At 36.8% G+C, this 20518-nt stretch overlaps 1 protein-coding gene across 2 annotated transcripts in view; it reads left to right on the plus strand.

The window, feature by feature from the left end:
- Positions 1 to 20518, plus strand: part of LOC118736962 — a gene marked incomplete at its 3' end in the record, with an annotated part of 246938 nt that overhangs the window by 127296 nt on the left and 99124 nt on the right. For both annotated transcript variants that reach the window (XM_036467144.1, XM_036467145.1), the window contains 5 exon segments: positions 490 to 673; positions 9272 to 9546; positions 13261 to 14298; positions 17078 to 17235; positions 18618 to 19332. In XM_036467144.1, the coding sequence (XP_036323037.1) occupies positions 490 to 673; positions 9272 to 9546; positions 13261 to 14298; positions 17078 to 17235; positions 18618 to 19332 (2370 nt within the window).

Consider the following 20518-nt stretch of genomic DNA (forward strand, 5'->3'; position numbering starts at 1 on the left):
ACGTTTTTTCTAATAGCGGCTGCCCCTCGGCAGGCAATGGCAAACCTTGGAGTGTATTTATGCCATGAAAAACAGCTTCTCATGAAAATAAAATCGCCCTTCGGATGCGGCGTGAAATGCAATTTTTTACTTGCTTCAAACTTGCACTTGCAATTTGTTGAATTTCAAAAAATTCTATACCAAGCTTACGAAAAAAATTTTTGCTTGAAAAACATTGTAAATGTTAAAAAAAATAGAAAACAAGACACCATGTACGAATACCTAAAAGAAAAAAAAACACCATGTACGAATACCTAAATATTTACTGAATACAACTTTTCTGCGAACTTGTTCTGTAACACTTAATTTTATAAATTCTATGTCTACTTTCATGCCAACATCATCATCATGCCACCCCATCGCCTGCCTATCCGACGCCTCCGCCTCCGCCTCCGCCTCTGCCACACCACAATCAACAACAAACCACAAATATTCAACTACGTTCAACAGTTTGGCATAATTTACGCACTGAAAATGTTGCTACAAGATTTCAATTTCATTGATTACCAACGTGCATGGATGGAATTTAATTTCATTGAAATCTGCCAGAGATTCTCCTATTACAATTATGCCACAGCCGTGGACTTGAGCTGCCAGAATGACTTGATTGATGTTACCGGTAAATTAATGGCAGGTAAGTGCACCAATAAACCAGATAACTTGTTAGAAATTTATTGTATGTATGTATGTATGTACAAATATACGTAAGATATTTGTAGGCGAACTTCCCAGCCAACAGTGGAATGTAAGTTTTGCTGACAGAGCTGTCTCGTATATTTTTCATATACGGAAACGAACAGACAACGATTTAAATTTTCGTTCATTTTCGTATTCGAAAAACGTTCGAAAATGATCATGTTATTGGAGAGCAATAATTTTATTTCATTTTTCAAACTGAAAATTTATACATAAATACTTATACTATGTATACGGCATTGAGTGTGTAGAGAATCGATAAATGGAAATAAAATTCGCACATGATTCAATAATGAAAGGTTTTGTAAGAAAAACTTTCTCTCGCTCTAATTTTATCAATGACACTCCCACCCTACTCCTAAAAACAAAAACAGTGATATTTCTTTTCCAAATTTCTTTGCAAGTTTTAAGAACATTTTTAAATTGTTAGTAGTGAAATTTTTACTTTTTAAATTTGAAGAAATGTTTGTTCTGCATTCGCTGGCGCCAACAAGACAAAATGGGTGAGAATCGTTGGACTACAGAAATTCAATGTTAAGAGACGAAATTCCCTTAAATGCCGAAATGTATTTGTCGATATTCGTGGAGACCTCTTGATTCTGCCAAGTCGCTGTAAAGTAAAGCGTTCAATGAGCCAACGAAGGTATTTAGGTATTGTACTCCACGACACAATCCTGGTGTCTCCGAATGAGATTTTGACGCAATATAACATTGCCAAACCGCATCCATAGGCCCAATCGTCACACGACAGCTCGGTTTAGTCAATGGCGCGATGTAATTGCACACTTAAAAGGTGTACGCACGAGGCGAATGTTGGCTGGCGACCAACTTTATTGAAAGCGATTAGCTGAAAGTAGAATGCAAAGTTGAACAATACAAACGCCTTTTTATGGCGAATATTTTAATATTTTTTTATATTTTGATATTTTTAGTCATTCAAAATTTTTTTCGTGCAACCCGGCGGGAGTTGAACGCAAAAGTTGCCTGAAAAATCGCCTCGTGCGAAAGCCCCATTACGCCACTTCTCATTTGACGATGTAGATCACGTTCCCTATCTCAGTCGTTCAGTAGCTGCGTGCTCTGAGTTCGTCCGGCACCAATCGCCAACTGCGGCTGTGCAAGCCAGTGTTGAATATTTTCCCCAGAACATAAAAAGTGCGACATCAAAGAATTCGAAACAATCGAGCCATAACCGCGAAAGAAACGTAAGCTCCAAATTTTTTTATTTGCCGTTTTTTTGTTTAATAAATATTGCATATTTTCCGCAAACAAATAGCTTCTTCATGTCCATCAACTGGCAAACAAATACAACAAAAAAAAGCTGAAAGTGGACCATCCATTCTCGAGTTATGCGCCATCTGACGTACGCAAGTTTGGTATAAACATAGAAATATTTATTTTTAATAACAATAGGGGGTTATATTCGATGTAAATAAGCTTGTTTAAATTAAATAATTAAATCAAATTCGTTTTTGTTTTAAAATACCACCATTCACTATTATCCACACGTTTTTATAGAATTTAGCTCCCATTTTAGGAAGTGTGATTGAATTCTTCCCCTTTTTCTTCTGCTTCCAAAAACCATCCCTGTGGGTGGGAGTGCCAAATTTTAGAAAAAAGCTACTTACAAAACCTTTAATAATTGAATCATGAAATTCGCATCCACTTTTCTTTCCTTCTTCGGATCCATTTTCGGATTTCTTGCCGGCTTGGTTGCTAAGATTTTGTCTTTATTAATGTGTGTAATTGCCTGCAGTTGTCAGATATGTACACATATGAGATATTATTAAGTAAATAGTTTTGGCAACTATATTTGTTAGTTGACTTCGTTGCTATATAAAGCAATATAGTTATAACCAATCGACATTTATGCATTTGCGTATAGGTACATAGATGTTGGATCATATGAGTATGCATTAGGGTAGTCCAAAATAAGTAAAGTCGGAATTTTAATGCTCTCACCCCGCTAGGATCGTTCTATATCGAAAAAATCTACCCCTATAAGATACATGGAAAACTGTGAGCGCTTTGAGCCACCTCTAATTTTTTTTCGAATAAGTTCGGGCGAAACCTAATTTTATATAACCGGCGCAGTTATCAACTACCGTCGTTCCAACTTTCTTTAAACTACCTACAAGTCTCATTTTTGTAAGTATTAACTTGTAGTAAACGAACGTCCTCAGTTATTGAAGGAGTTTTCGTATATTTGAAAATTACCGTTATACGGGAAGTCGGTGCAATTTTAGTCCGATTTGAATAATTTTCAACGAATTGCTTTTTCGTACCCAGGTTATTAAATGTACCGATGTAAATGTATTGATAAATCGGTTACCGAGATACAAATTTTTGGTCATAAATGGGCGGAGCCATTCCCAAAATCCAAGAATTTATAATAGTTTAATTTTCTGCTCAGTGATCGGTTTTGCGTCAATTATCTTCAGTAGTTACTGATTTATCTCACTTTTCGTGTTTCTGTAAATTACCGTTATATTTGAGGTCTGCGTGACAATTGCCCGATTTCAAAGATTTTCGACAGATTTCTTTGCTGGATCCTAATCACGGCTCGTATCGAGTTTGGTAAGGGTTGGTGAAGCGGCTATTAAGTTACAGTATTTCATCATAAGTAAGGCGTGGTCACTCCCCTTTTGCAAAAATTTCACCTCATATGCTGATTTTGAACAGTTTCAATTCAATATTTACTGAAGTATTAAAGTTTTTGAATTTTCGGAAAATACCGTTATATGAGAAGGGGGCGTGGTCTGATTTCGCCCACCTACATTGATAAAGGACAACCTATATACCAAATTTCGCCTAGATATCTAAAGTTTTTCTCGAGTTATTGTGTACACGGACGGACGGACGGACGGACAGACAGACATGGCTTAATCGACTTCTTTTTTCATTCTGATCATTTATGTCTACATTTTTCTATATCTATCTCAATTCCTTTAGTTGTTACAAACAACCTCGGTATAGAACAATCTTAGGGATTGAGGGCATACAAATTACGACTCTACTTTTTCACAAGCATTTTTGGACCACCCTAGTATGCAAGCTTGTGTGAGTCCTATGAAATATATCTAGATAAGAAATATTTGAATACGTAGGTAGGACGTACAACCAACAACCAGATCTGGGTCGCATTGATTCCTTTAAGGATTGAATTAATCTCAATTACAATTTACAAGGAATTGTAATTAGTTATCAATTGCTTCAGTCCACAGCAAAGGAATTGAATATATTCTCAATATATTTAAAGTAATTCTGTAAATATTTAGTTTTGTTTTAAATTCCATTACAAAGAAATGTATATTGCCCGATCCCGCCCATCCCGACTTTAAATTTGTAGGTCACAAACCCATCCATCCCAGCGTTTCTAACTACCTTATGTTAAGTATACTTAGGTATGATTTATTTTGGACCATATTTCCAATTTCCAATTTGGACGGAAATTCGTTCCAAAATAAATCATTTTACCACCCTGTCGGAAGAATCAACCAACACCAACATGCTTAAGTGTCCCTTTATCGAGTATTCTACTTTCGTCATGCCGAAAGGTCGGGGATATTCTGGCTTTCTCGCCATTCCTTTTTGTCTTAATATAAAATTAATAAAGGCTAATTGCATAGAACGTTCTTAAAGCATATTCACATTATCGTAATTTACGGCTCATTTGTTATTTATAAGCAAATTATGCTGAAATCGAGTAATTTCGCTTTGTAAAATCTGTCAATAAATTAAATGGAAGTGAGATAATATATCATAAACCAATAACCAAATGAGGAAAGAAAGATTTTTCATTTATTTTAGCCCCCTCTGTTGAGGAAATTTGAAAAAAATGCCTAAAGGTATGCCATCATTTTTATTTTTTTTTTTGAAATCAAGTACAAACCACACACTCGTGCTTACGCGTGCTATAGAAATTATCACAGAAAATTTGTTGCATAAAAATGTGTTTTATTTCATTACGCTAATCTCTGCCTGGCGCACAGCTGTTTATATTTATTTTTTTTGCGCAAATTAAATTAAGCCCTCAATGCGTTAACGAAAGTAGGTTAAATTAAATTGAAATAATTGCATTAGCATATTTACCTCAGTTATTTTTTATAATTACAATTGTTAGCATTGCACGCAAGATTTGATGCATAAATAAAAGTATTTTTTAGCCATAAATTAACAATAGTAAATGAAATTATTTAGCAAATACAAAAACAACATAATTATTTATTATGTATACTTTGCATAAAATTTTAAATGTCTACAAATACAATATTTGCATTGCTGTGTTTATTAAATAACAAACGCGTAAGCACTGGTAACTATCGAAATACAGAGATGCACACAATTGTACAGATGTATGTAAGTACGTAGTATTACTATTTAAATAACTATGTAAAAATATGTAAATGCTAATTGCAAATGCGCATAGACAGTTCGAAAATCGAAATGCTAAAGCAAATGATTTTATTGCAGTTCTACTAAATTCGATTAACCCGAGGCCATTGCTGGCAAAAGAGGTGGCAATATTAACTGAAATTGTATAATATTTGACTTTTCTTTACAATATTAGCTGGTTATGCGTGCATTCAGGCGTCTGATTTTCGGTTAGTTAAATAACAAAGAACAAAAAAATAATAATAAATAAATATTTACATACATATATAAAAATTAAAGTCAAACAAAAAACTGATTGTAATTGAATCGTACACACATTAAAATAGCTTGACTTGAATGCGTAAATTGGAACCAACAACTAGAACAATTTAATTAATGCAGAGGGATGTGCGTGCATTAGGATGCCTCACTATAAAAAAAGATTCCGCTTCCTCAAGGAAACCAAGCGAAGGGTCTATCGTAGAAATCCCACCACAAAAAAATTGTGTCTTTGTTAATTCAGCGTCATTCGTTGGTAATACCTAAAAAAAAAGCTTTTTTTGTCATAAAATTTGTAGATGTAGATCTTTTCGACAGCACATACCCTTGATGATAGAACAAAGCGTATTTAAGAGGCCAGAAAAATATAGTTAAAAAGGAAAAGGAATTTATAACCAGCTATAATTTCTTGGCCGAGTTTCATTTCGGAGGTATCACTGCGTTAGGCGACTTAAACTCCTGTTTCCCACAAGAATGCTATATTCTCTGACAACTGATACCAAAAGACATAAAAAGCAATATACAGACACGTGTGAAATAAGCTGTTTAAAAAAAAATTTTTGTGCACTTCTCAAATATTACATTGCAGGACATATTGAAGTATAATAAGTTGCCCGCAATCCTAACTCTGGTCAACCGCCCCTTTTTCAAAAATTCGTCCGCTTTAAGCTTGCGAAGTGGTAATGGATGATCAAGATTGTCCAGAGCCGCCTACCCGCAAAACATCTACTTGAATAGATATTTTTGTACATTCATTCGTAATGATTCCACCAATCACAGAGTTATTCACGTTTATTGCTCTTGTTCAATTCCTTAGGAAATTAGTTCATTCACTTCCCAAAAATTTGTCTAGAAGGAGTAAAATCTGGCAGTGAGAAAAGAAGGCGGGTGTACGAGGTACTCTTAATCTTTAGTGTGTAAGTGTCTGTATTCGAACTAGTTGCAAACAAGTCCCGAAATTGTCACGAACTAGAAACGAAATGATCCCGAAAAAGCCTTGAACTAGTACTGAACTGGGCCCGAACTGGCCCAGAAATTATCCTTATCGTGCCGGTTTACCCATACCGGGAAAGCTATGTATTTATGGCATTTATTTAGATAATGAGCTTCTTGGTATGGCGGTGCTAACTAAAGTCTTGACCTAATAAAGGCTTTACAGTAGCACTGTCCTCCTCGCGACACGACCTGCATTAGTTACAGTTAAAGGCAAGCAAGTTTGACAATTGTTTTGTTACGCTTTTATCAATTTAAGCCTAGTACGGTGAGGAGTCACGTCAGTTCCCTTGTTGATGTTTCTTGGGGGAAGGCACATTCTCAGTAATGTTGTGCTACCTTCTCTATCCAGATTTAAGAATTTCGACTAGCGGAGCTCCATGGTAGCTCGATGAATGATCCTGGGTCTATGAATTCCTGTGCAGTCCCTTCCCCAAAAGAGAATATCTGCTACTACATTGTCGAAAGAGGGTTGGTCGCTAGATGCGATGAGTACTAAAGTTTTTTCGAATGGCATGTAAAGCGGTCTAATGTACATAATTACATAAATACATATCTACATATGTACATATGCGCATACTTATACATACATATTTGTAGGGTTTAGAGGGACAAATCATTAATGGACATTTTATGTATGCCGACTTATTTAATTTAGCATATTTCAATATTTACATATTATTAAATCATTGCGGCATTTAAACGATACGATGATATTAGTTGTTGTAGTTGTTGGAGTATCTTCTGCTTTGTCATCACTTTAAAAGCTTTAAGTTTATTTGCTTTTTGGGTTATTATTTATGTAATTTAATCAATTGGCAAGTATTTGTGCAAAATCAGCTAATTGTCTCTGCTGCGGATTTGTCAAGCCATGCTACAGTTCAGTCCATTTATATGTCGCTATAATCATGAAGCTAAATAAGCGAGCTGTCTTTTGATAGAACAATAAGTTTTTTGTATTTGCCAGTGCTGCTTGGCTATCTGGTTTTTGTACTACTTGTACGCTCACATGCTAATTTTAGTTTTCTTTTAAGCAGCTAACATCTATGTATTGCCAAAACCTGATAAAGGGTGAACAAGAAGTGAGGCCAAAGGTACCTACGCCTTAAGCTCGCCTAAGCTGCACTGTAAAGGAGCTCATACTGCATGGATCCCAAATTGATATCGGCCAGTTAAGACCTCTACCAGTAGCGAAAGATGCCGCTAGTTTCGCTTTAAGAGCTCCTTAAAGCATAAACAGACGGCAGCGTTGATCTGGATCAACTCGGGAATTAATTACAGTTGATCCGGATTAAGTCTGTTTAAGCTTTTAGACTGCTTCCGATCCATTCCTTGCCAGAAGCACTTGGCTATCTCACATTTTACGGGTTCGCCCAACGAACTAACTGAAGTTTAAGGAGTTATCCGAGCGACTCCTCGCTGGTCATCGCTAATTTTTAGCCTTGACCTTCAGATACCCCAAGGTAAGATGATTTCTAGCAAGAATTCGTCCACGCCTCCGCATCCAATCTGATAAATTTTCCAGTCGGAGTCTAACCGACTTCTACTGGCTTTGTTGAATAAGCGTCTGTTGGAAGCCTTGCATAGCTCGTTTGCCCATCAGTGCCGTTTGCTTTGCTCTTTTGAGAGATCTCAATTGTGGTTTTGTTTACCAAGGTGAAACCCCTCAGAGAGATTCAAACCCTCAACGGTGCCTTCTAGGAATTTTCGTGTAGTCTTATATGTATGCATCCCATTGTTTTAGTGACACTTTTCGTTTGTACATAGAAAAAGGTATGTGATCTGAGAAAAAGTAGAACTCGAATCACCCACAAGATTAAGACTGAGATTAAAGACAAGATGAAAGGGTAGGTGAAGAGGAAATTAAAGAAGGTGATGCTAACCAGAAGATGAAGGTGAAGATAAATATTGAAGATGAAACTTAAAGGCAAAGGTTACATGTAGATGAAAATAAAAATTAAGATAAAAGTAAGTACAAAAAAAAATATCTGTATAGATAAAGGCAAAGACAAGGTCAATCACAAAAGCGAAAAGCATGGAACATTGACATAGACATAGATATAGTCATTAGCATGGACATAGACACATACATTAACATGCACAAAGCAATGGACACAGACATAGAGACATATGTATACTCAGAAATAGACATAGCCATGCACTTAGGAATAGGCATAGACATAGACATAGATATGTATAGACATAGACATAGAATAGCCATAGACATATACATAGCTATAGACATAGACATAGATATAGACATATACATAGATATAGACATAGACATAGCCATAGACATGGACATACACATGGACATATACATAGACATAGACATAGACATATACTAACCATAAAAATAGACATAGACATAGACATAAACATAGACATAGACATAAACAGAGACAGAAACAGAGACTGAGACTGAGACAGAGACATAGATGTAGACATATACATAAACACAGAAATAGACATAGACATAGGCAAAGAAATACAAATAGACAAAGACATCATAGCTATACACAGACATATACATAAACATACACATAGAAATAGGAGTATACTTACATAGACATAGGCATATGCATAAACAGAGACATAGCCATAGTCTTAGACATAGATATTGACGTAGACATTGCCATAGACATAAACATAGACAGCCACCGACAACAAAATATTTAATGAAATATATTGCAAACTTTTTCTTTTATAGAATTTTTTTTATGAAGCTTCACTTTTTCCGCGCTTAGTGACTGCACGCACCCAGTTTTTTGTGTATACATTTTATAAAATTTTATAATACTTAAATACGTGCATACCATACATATGTAGATATGTAGATACATAATATATATATAAATATAGTAATACATAGTCCCATTTCTACTTCCAGGTTACATGCTCGCCTCCACTTTAACCGCAGATCAACCCGAACGTACACTGCAATTACAATTGGATCAACTGTTGGTGCATGTCATGAAGATTCTCAATATCTACTATCATCTCATTACCCAACAAAAGCCGCTACTATTCGTGAAAGTGCAGAAAGGTGATCTCTTCGCAAATGCAAAGGAATTGACGTTGGTGCAAAGCGTTGGCTATTTCGGAAGCGATTACGTTTATATAAAACTTTACAACATTTTAAGAAGTGCTAATGACAGCTACAAGGTGAGCGTAATTCCACCATTTACCACATCAGACCAACTTACATATGTATGTATGTACAGTAACACCAGCAGCAGGGCTATGTATACCACTCCATTTGGTTTTTTTTTTTTCTCTCTGCCATATGTATGTATGCATTTGTGTAAATGTATTTGCTGGTCTTCATAGCTGTATGCATATTCCCACACAGTGGCCACGTAGTGCTAGAGCTTCAGTCAAATCCTTGCAGACTTTCGGGAGTTCGCACTCCAAGTGCAATTACATACAGTGGACATTTTAATATTTTGTGTCTGTGTGTGATTGTGATTACATAGACACAAACGCACCCGCGCGCGCACACATTACCTCCTTTGGCTGGACGCGGGCACATTACGTAAATTGTAAAAGTTTTGTTGGATTTTCGCTGTGCTTCGCTGCTTTCTCGGTTTGTTTTGCCTTCGTTCGCTTGTCCGCCCCAGACTCGTTTTGTCTTTCGCGGACTTAAATTTCGATTGTAGCTGGAGACTTATTCTGCTGGCACTACTAGGTATGTATGTGCTGTGTATGTATGCAACGACTGGTTATCCTGTAGGACTCTTTGGGTATTGCTTTGGGCACTCACTGGCTGCCCATGTTGTTGTTGTTGTTATTGTTACATCTGTTTTTGAGCTGTGCAACCGCACGAATGCCGAATATGTAAGCGAGATTTTGTGGCTTTTCGCGTTGGTTGTGAGGATTTTTAGTATCTGATACTTGTGGTTTAAAAAGTTGCAAACCAGCAGAAATCATTAAGGCGGAGAGTGCAGTGTAAAGGAAGAGAAGCATATATATGTATGTACATATTTACATATTTAGTTATGTAGGATGCGACGACCTGCGCGGAGTGATGGATGCACACCGTACAGTTAGTAAACGAACGTGTGCAAATGGCAGCTGCGTGCGTACTTTGCAAACATACGTACTCGTATCTCACTACTCGTATCTACGGATGTACTATACATACATACACATCTGCATGTGCGGAGCAATAAGTTGAACGTGGATGGTGTATGTATGTGTGTATGCGCATCTACGCCTGTTCCTCCGATGTGGTAATTTGTGCTGCATTTTAAGTTGCAATGGGTGTGACGAGTGCCAAAATCGCTAACTCTGACTTACTGACTCACACGCTGCAGCTTAGGGCGAAGCTTTGTTTTTTTTTTAGTTTTCTTAAATTTTAGAATAAGAGCGCTTAATGTACTCAGTTTATGTTGGTTTACTTTTGGTTTATGCTTGTACGTGTTTATCTAAACATCACTACTGTATTGCCGCATATGCGACCGGCGAGACGCATTTCAAATGTGAGATTAAGTCGCCTTCGTGCCAGGGCTAGAAAGTGGCAGAGAAGATGCTCTACACTTTACACATGTTCCTCGACCTTGAACATATGGCAGAAATAGTTTCCGCGGTACCCCATCCACAGATCGGGTACTTTCATTCATTATGCAGTACCAAATTATAATTGCAGCATCTTCCAGGCGGAAGTACTGGCTATAAAGAGAGCGGTGGACCTACTGAGCAGCAACCTAGTGTAAAAACTGGTGAATCTCTACAGTCAGGGCAGCTCCGCAAGATGTCTAAGATTATGTGCGGAGCGTATGACATAAAGCTAATGAAGTTTCTCCTATCCCTCATGAGGGAGAATGCTAAGGTTATGGTGGGTGCCCTTACGGGACATTGCTGCCGGTATCCCACGCCTTTAAACTGGCTCTAATAAATGATAACATCTGTAGGAGATGTAGAACGAAAGAGGAGACGGTGGAGCATATACTATACTGTTTGTCCTGCCCTAAGTAGACTGCGATTCAATCTCCTGGGAGCAGGCCTTCTGCCTAACTTGAAAGCAGCTGCAAAGATAGAGTACAACAAGGTTTTCCGATTTGCCAAGAAGACTGCGGCTTGCTCCTGGCGCTAAGTCATTAACTGTACAATAGGGTCGTCGCTTATCGGTCTCTGCGAAGCCACGCAGTGGCTAGCCAACTTACCTAACCCAATCTAAGCAAATTATAATACTCCCACTTCAGTGATAAAGGGACGATAAATTGAACTTAAAGACTTAGATCTTCTCTCGTTGTTACTTTGAGCTGCTAAATAACCGATAATGTTGGTTCCCTTGTCTACTGTCGTTGGCAAGTTCAATGAATCCTGATCTGTCTTGACAGGTTCGTTTAAGGCTGTATGCGGCCGAAGTTGTCTTGTAGTTAGAGGTGCGCTCTATCACTTCGTAGTTATTGGGCTCGATCCATAGTCCGGGCACCAACCAAAAAGCAACGAGTCGTTTTCCAGCTATACTTAGGAAAAACAAATTATAGTATCGGTGTTCTATTAGTTGGTTGAAAAAAGTAAAATCGGGATTTGAATGCTCTCACTTCCTAGGATGGTTCTACATATATAGAAAAAATATACCCCTTTTTTTTTCAAAACAAAAAATATTTAGAGGTCGCTCATAGCGCTAAAAGTTTTACATGTATTGTATATGAGGAAAAAATAACTTTTCGTAGAAATGGTATAGAATTCTTGAGAATCTATATTTTTCGATCGGAAAACTCTGGTTCTCTTCAGGGGACTTTCAATAATAATACCCAATTGTTTATTTACCCATTTTTAGTAGTAAAGATCTTTTTATTGGTCCCCCCATTGTATTTTCTGGGGTTTTTGGCGGGTCTATAAAATATAGTTACTATGAAAAAATGGTTAAAGAAATAATTGTGTTTTATTTTTGGGAATCTCTTAAATGAAACAGGTTTTTCCGATCGAAAAATATTTATTTTCAAAAATTCTATACCATTTTTAAGAAAAATTGTTTAATCCCATATAAAATAAATGAAAACTTTCAGCGCTATCTTTTGGTGGTTAAACTGACCGAAAGTCCATTATTTTAAATTGGACATACAGGTTTTTACTACTGATTCAGATTCCGTGTACAAAAATACGTAAATTTTTTTTGAAACTTATTCTGCGGACAAAAATACGTAACTTTTGTTAGAAACTTTTTTCGCGGAAGTGCCCTTTTCAATCTCTAAATGACCTTCGAACTTCAAATCGTCATGTACTGCTTAAATGAGTGAAAATGTTTTTACTGGAAAAGGAAAAAATACGAATTACTAAGTCGGGGTTGCTCCATATTTTGGTCGTATTACCGATGCCCGGTTTCGATCGCATGTCCATTCCAGAGAAAAGTTTGCGACAAAAATTATGTCAGTTTTCCTCAGAATCCGAGTCTACGGTAAAAAAGTGGAAGTCGAAAATGGCTTAAGCCATTAAATAATCTACTTTTCAAAAATTCTAGTGTGGCGTTACCCCTTCAAGTTTTTACACTTAATAAACTTTAAAACCTCTATAAACGATAGCCAAGGCTCATAGTATTAATCAGTTTCCATACGTTTACTTGAAAGCACTCCTTTATTGGTAGAATTTTAAAGTAGCTAACGAAGTGTCAGGAAATCCTCTAAAGCCTGAAACTCCTGTCAGTACATAAAACGTATCTTTAATTAGTTTCGACAAATTTTTACGCATTAATTTTGTGAGCTTTGCTTTAGTCCTTGCTTGAGCTCAATAGCATAGATGCTGCTCCCACATACACGTATTTAGATACATTCATATACTCTATCCGCACACACTCACACATCTACATGAATGTTTATCTTGTACTAACATATCTGCTATTTTTCTTTTCTCTCTTCCCTCGCTTATCCACAGATAACGATAAATCAAGAATCCGGCAGGTTATTAATTTCGCTACTCCGGACGTGCCTCAACACTTTGAGTTTGTGCATTGAATTGCGCACACATGCCGCCCTAGTGATGCCTAGCACCACACCCACGGGCCACACTCCGAGCCATGGCCGACAGCGCGGCAATAGCCCCAGCAGCAGCGGCGGCGCCGCCGGTGGTGGTGCCGGCAGCGGTGGTGGCACGGATACTTCGCCAAGCACCGGACATGCCTTTGGCGTTAGCGGCGGAGTTAGTGCTTCTGCAGTCTTCCCATCCAACGCCATTCTAAAATTAATTGAAGAAATTCTCCAGTATTTGAGCAAACTCGTAAATTATGCGCCCGCCGAGTGCATCGCATGTCTGAGGCAACTGTTGAAATATTTATTTGGCCAAAATTATGGCAACCAACAGCCAGACTATTATGCCACATTCATAAGACCGTATTTTGTGGTGCGCAGCAAAGGACAACAGCTGCAACTCCACCTACGGCAGCAAAGAAGTTTACACAAACAACAAAAGTGGTGGGCACACAGCAAAAAGCAGCATCTGGATGCACAGCAGGGCACATTAGGGAGTGGCACGCAAGGCGGGGGCAGCAGTGATCACCGGCAGGCAATCACCATGTTGCATGCCATAAATTCCAATGCAACAACAATGCATGCAACATTAGCTACTATGACTGCAGCAACAATTGGTGGCTCAGCAGCGGTATTAAGGGGCGCAGGAGCAGGCGATGGCATGTCGACCCCGACAATGACTTCGTCAACTGTCACACAGAATGAGCCAAATGTAATTGGTACACAGACAACTTATGGCAAACGAGGCCAGGCGCTTATTGACTTTGGTCTTGATAATGGTGGTGGCGACAACAATCCACTGCACTTGACAGCGGCGGAATATTATCGCTTGGTAGGCGAATTATTTGCGAGCGGCCTAAATTTGCAAGCCTATAAGTCGGAGCGTGCCAGCGAGTGTGTGAAGCACATTAAATTGTTTGAGCCGTTGGTAATCTATTGCCTCATGGTGAGTTTAGTCTTCCTAATTAATGATGTATTTATGTGTATGTTTCGTAGAGTAGACTGTCTCCCGCTGCATGAAAAAAAAACAAGTTTGGTCTATTTTATGACTATTACCGAAAAAGTTTGAGATATGGATTCCTAGAAATCTTAAAATTTGTCTATCAAATTCTTTATTTATTTATAAGTGATTCGAAAAACGAACTATGAAATGGCCCATGTCTACACATAATTTGGCTTTCTATTTTATATACATTCTAAAAAAAAATCAGTTAAGATCCCGAATCCAAAAGAGTACCGAAAAAGCCCTAAACATCTTGAAAAAGTTCGAAGTGTCTCAAAATATTCTGAAAACTAAATAGAGAAATTCCAGAAGTATCTGCAGAATTCCCGAAACGGCCAAAAATTTTACGAAAAAAGTTAATGACGAAAAATCCCGAAAAACCCTAAAAAAAATGCTTAACTTACTCGAAAAAATAAATCCCGAAAACTAAATCACATTGTATGCTTAAACTTACAAAAAAAAAAGAAGAATCTCGAAAGGCCTCGAATAATCTAAAAAAATAAAACGAACTGTCGCGGAAAAATATAACACGTAGTGTCCCGAAGTTTGAAAAAAAAGCTTTGAAAACCTCGAAACCTAAAAGTTAAAAATAAAACGAAAAATATAGAACATGAATAATCACGAAAAAAAGTCCAAAAAAATCGTAAGTGCTCCCGAAAAATCTACTAAAAAGTAAACGCCGCACACTGTGCCTCTTTTCAATTATATCATGCCAAAAGTTCAAAATTAAATGATTTCAGATGGCCATGATTTTTGGTGTTCTGGCTGAGAAATATTCAGCTACTAAGTCAATCTAATAAATTCAAAAGAGAAAACAACAACAAAACAAAATAATCGCTGTCCAAAGTTGCTTATTGTGACGCATAAAAATATTAATTTTTAGTGTGAAGTTTTTCGCATACTTTTAAGTAGCAGTATTTGTTTTAGTAAAGATTTTAAAATAATTCTTAATGCGTCGTTTAGCTTAAATGTCTCCTAATTTAACCCGTAGTACAGGCTAATAATTTTCCTTGTACCTATATAGACGAAAAATATTCGAATAACTTATAATTATGAAAATACTAAGATTTTTAATGGAGCAAATGTTGCAAGTCTAGCCTGATCCAGACTAGTTTTAATATGCAAACTAATAAGGAACATTTATACTTTAAGATCCCGTAAGCACTTTTTGTACAGGTTTGCACGAAGTTCTAATTTTCTTCAATAAATATGGCATGCATCCGAAGAGAGTGGCTTAAGGCAACAAATATGATAATGCTGTAATGAAACATATTTTGAATAAAGTGGGAAGAGACATTGAAGTACAGTATTTATCACTTCTAAGCACTGCGATTGTATGCATTTCCCGCTTATAAGCCATAGAAATTGTGCACTATGGTCTCGTGACTATAATTTGCCGGCCAAAAGTCGAGAAGTAACCAAGATGATTTGAAACTCAGTATTTGGGAGTTTTTAAGATCGCTGATTTCGAATATGATGCCAGATCTTGCAAATTCAAAATGGCGGATCCAATATGGCGACCAAATTAAAAAAAAAAAATTTCAAAATATATCCCTGTTTTTTTTATTTCCAAATAAAAAAAAAAATATTTAGAGGTCGCTCAAAGCGCTCAAAGTTTTTTTTTTAAGTATTTTATATAGATCGGAAAACTTTACTCCCCCAAAACCCCCAAAAAATGTAATGGCGGTACCGATAAAAAATCGTTGGTATTATGAAATGCTAAAACAAACAATTGGGTATTATTATTGGAAGTCTCTTGGAGCGAAACAGATTTTTTTGCCCGAAAAATTTTGTTTTCAAGACTTCTATACAATTTCTACGAAAAATAATTTTTCCCATATAAAATACACGGAAAACTTTGAGCGACCTCTGAATATATTTTGATTTCGAAATAAAAATAAGATGGGTATATTTTTTGATATAGAAAAATCCTAGTGGATGAGGGAATTAAACTTGGGACTTTAATTTCTTTTCCCCACATGCATTTATGGACCACCTTAATGTTCGTAAATTGCATTATATGGTTAAGGCCTGTGTATATATTAAAGGCATTGTGGGTGTAGGGACATAACAAGTTTCGGTTTAAACTCCACTATATACTGAATATTCTTTTTCAAAATATAGTACGTCACGTAAGTTCTATTGTTACGTTTCTCAAAGTTAAGCTTCTCTAGTTTATTTTAGTGATTATCCAGTAGCGCTCCAGCGCTATTGAGGCTGTGATTTATAACTAGCACAATTTAGAAAATTATTTCGAAAATAGTTTTTAAGCGAATACTAAAGAGGCAGGTGAATCTAATAATTAGAAAGGTGTTTATTGTATTGCTACTCGCATTTCCCGATCTTTACGATAAGCCCTGCAAATATACATACATACGTCTACACCGCAGGGGCACCAATACCAATTACTGAAAGGATGCTACACCCAGCCTGCAGCAATGACTCAGTTACACAGCCATTAAAATAATCAAAAAGACCACAAAAGCTGTTGCTGACGGCTGTCGGGAGTGCGGAGTTGATGGAAATGATACCTCAACGGATTTTACGCACAGCTTTCAGAGCAAACATTTATTATTTACTTGCTGTTGCTAACTACCACCTGATAAATATATTGCTTACCCTCCCCCCCAACTATGATTTACACACACATACACATACATACACATACATATGCACATGCTCATGAATAAAATTGCATTTGCAAATTTTCATCTATTTTCAGCTATTCCTCAAATCGAATGCACGTATTCAGGCGCCCATTTTGGAGTTGCTATCTCAGTTGCTGGAACTCAATGTCACTTACAGTGTACTCGACTCGAAAAATGTAATATTTGATCAGATTTTAAACAATTTGGATTTAATTGAAAATGGCATTGTCAGGTGAGTGAGAGTATTGGGTGTTGATTTGTTGTTGATGCACAACTGTGTTGCATACATGGGTCCGTATTTGGCTGTGTATTGATTTGTGTGCTGCGTTGACCTACGTTGTGGCTACTGTTGCTTTATTTATTTGTTTGAGGATTTAACAAATGGCATAGAGAGAGGAGAGATGTTGTGGAATACAGGATGTGTTGCCGGAAACAATGAAATGTTGCCTGTTTGCCTCGCTGCTACGCTCTGTGGTTCAGCGTAGCTCTCTAAAACTCCCAAATTGCTGCCTATATGGCCAGAAGTGTGTGTGTGTGTGTGTATATGTTTTGCTGTTGTTGTGGTAGAGGCTGCAGGATTATTTTCGTTTGAAATTCGAAAATAAAATGTTATCTTTGGCTGGTGGTGATGCATTTGCAATTCAAATGTCTATTGGCAGCAAAAGTGGGCGAGTTTTGGTGTTTAGCAAGCAACATGCGCTTAAAGCATTTTAAAGGATTTGCATTGGAGTTTTTAGAGTTCAATTTTTTTTTTGTGTAATTTAACACATCCTAGTGTGAATTGTCGATTTTAAAGCTTAAGAGAAATACAATTGTGTGTGCATGCGTAGTGATGGGTGTACACCTACCCATTTTCGTACCCGGGTATTTGCCTAATTTAGGGTAGATACTCATTGAATAAAAGTTTAGTACCCCTGCATCTAAAACTTTAAAATTTTCAACTTAAATATGTTGAATAAAATTGAGCAGGCAATATATGGTATAAATAAAAAATATAGTCAAAAGATATAAAAAGTAAAACAGAACTGGAGTTATCTATCTACAACTTTAATGTTGCATGATGCCGAAAAAATAGAGCGTACAACAATATTCCGATGCATCTAGCTTCAAGCAGGAAAATAAACATATGCACATATATGAGTAGCTTAGGTTTTGATGGTTAACGTACACCAGTATTTAAAGTAGTTGCATGTCCACTAACAGTGCAAAATCCTTATATATTCTGGACAAATAGCTTCAAATGTTAGCTACTCTAGCAAAAGTCGCTAAAATACTTACTGTATGTATATATACACTTTCAAAAGTCGCTATAATATTTATTGTACGTATCTATACAAGCTAAAAAGTCTCCATCTTCTGATGAACTTAGAATACTGCAAGAGTCGGAGTAGCCTAACCGAAGCTACCTCTATTTCTGTTATGACCCAAGGCTCCACTCGAATTAGTTACGGCATCACGTTGCTTAGAGTGCGCGAACGACATTTTGACAGATTGAATGTTGACTGTGAATTCTGACTGTGAATGTGTGCAAAACGATTTTTTTTTAAGTAGACGCAGTAAACTAGTTACTTACTTACATGCACATATTTATTTAAATTCCTCTACTCACCACAGAAACGGACCGCTCATCATTCCTCCCATGATTAAATTCCTCATACAGTTGACACACAAAAGCGATCGCAAACTCATCACCATTCCAAAAATTATCAGCATCATCAATAGCTTACTGGCTAACAATGCGGTGCTCGATTGCGCTGTGCTTGCTCTCAAATCACTTTCGTACGAGATCTTCTTCATGCCGCCCGTTGGCGGTAATGCCGCGCTCACCACACTTGCCGACTATCGGGCACCTTTTCAAAGTCCCGTCACACGCTCGCCTGTACAACAGCGTCGTCCGGCTGCTGAAGAAACTGCCGCCGCAGCTGCAGCTGCCGAAGCGCTATTGGCAAATAGTCGAGAGTTGGATACACAAAAGGAGGTCGTGTTGGGTATGTTAGAGAAATTTTTGGATGCCAATGAGCTGCAACGTGTCGTTGCATTGCTGTTGCTGCGCGAACGTAGCGCTCAGCAAATATATGGTGGAAAGCGCGTGGAAGCAGCGGATGCTGAAATGGAGCCACCCAAAGTTAGTTGTACGTTCGAGTCGACGCTGCTGCAGGATCCTAATGTGGTTTATGCGCTAATTTGCCGTGCCATGTGCGATGATCGTTGGCGCGTCAACAACTGGCAAGAATTTTACATACTTGAATCGTGCTTTAAGAATTACAGTAAATATGTGTTGGCGGATAGTAAGAACTTTCTCATGCTGATGGAACTATTTCTAATGGAGGTAAGTGAAAATTTTTGTTGTTTTTTTCAACTGATAGGGAAATTATTTTAAAATGGGGCTGTTTGGGATGGTTGAAATTAAAAAGAAAAGGATATTTTCAGTTGGTCTTAGATCGTAATTAATGCATTTGCATATTTCAATGAAAGTGTTTGGAATGCTTTGGTGTGCAACATCAGAAACCATTTATAGTATTTATTTTTATATTTTCACTATTTGCTGCTATCGCGTCTCGGGATTTTTAGCCGATTTGAGACTTATAAAGCTCGTTGGAAAGTAATTTTATATAGTTTTTGCTAAATAAAAGTTGTGGAGTATTTATTTGTGAAATTTTCGAAAACAATGTTCAAGTTCGTCATTTTTCTTAATTCAAAATATGGAACCTCGGAATTACTGAATCGCATGCTAAAAAATGTCATGCTTATTTCTACTCCCAATTTCATATTTTTAGTGCGAAAGCTTTCGAATGCAAGGCTTTAAAATTTTGCAAACAACTCTATGACCACACTAATGTACTATTTACATATGTATGTACATAAAAATATACATTCATATGTATGAATATACACATATTCTCCTGCTGCGTCCTAAGCTTTTACCTTTAAGCGGCTTAAATGTGAGAATGTGTTTATGGCTATTTGACAATAGTCTATGTGTTTAAATGTATGAACGTAGGCTGATGAGCGTGAAACAAGAGTACGAAATTTCAAGTAAATTTAAATCCCAAATAGCGCTACGAAACCTCGTTGTCGCTTCAATTTACAATAACAAGATACAACCACTGCAACAAGATCACTTCGGAATACATATACGGAAAGCATGTTTGTTAAATCTACATTTACATAAGTATGAACTTTTAATTCTCTACGAACAGCAGGTATTTGATGTGAGAAAATGATTTTCGTAAGTTTATATAAGTAACTCGTCAATCAAGTTAACGACAAATTTAATCGCTTGATCAGTCTAAAGTCTATCTCAGCCTAAACCCATACGTATACATACAATAGGCGACAACTTTTTTTTACATAATGTTCACAGTTATTTTCATGAAACATTTTTTTTTTTATTAATTGTTTATGAAAGTATAGTTCATTCTGTAATATAAACCATATAAACATAGCTTGACACTTTATATAAAGTTCACAAAAATTCAAAAAAAAAAAAAAAATCGGGGATGCCCAATCTCTTG

This window comes from Rhagoletis pomonella, unplaced genomic scaffold, assembly GCF_013731165.1.
Source record: "Rhagoletis pomonella isolate Grant_MI unplaced genomic scaffold, Rhpom_1.0 Rhpom_scaffold_00004, whole genome shotgun sequence".
In the NCBI taxonomy this organism is placed as follows: Eukaryota; Metazoa; Arthropoda; class Insecta; order Diptera; family Tephritidae; genus Rhagoletis; species Rhagoletis pomonella.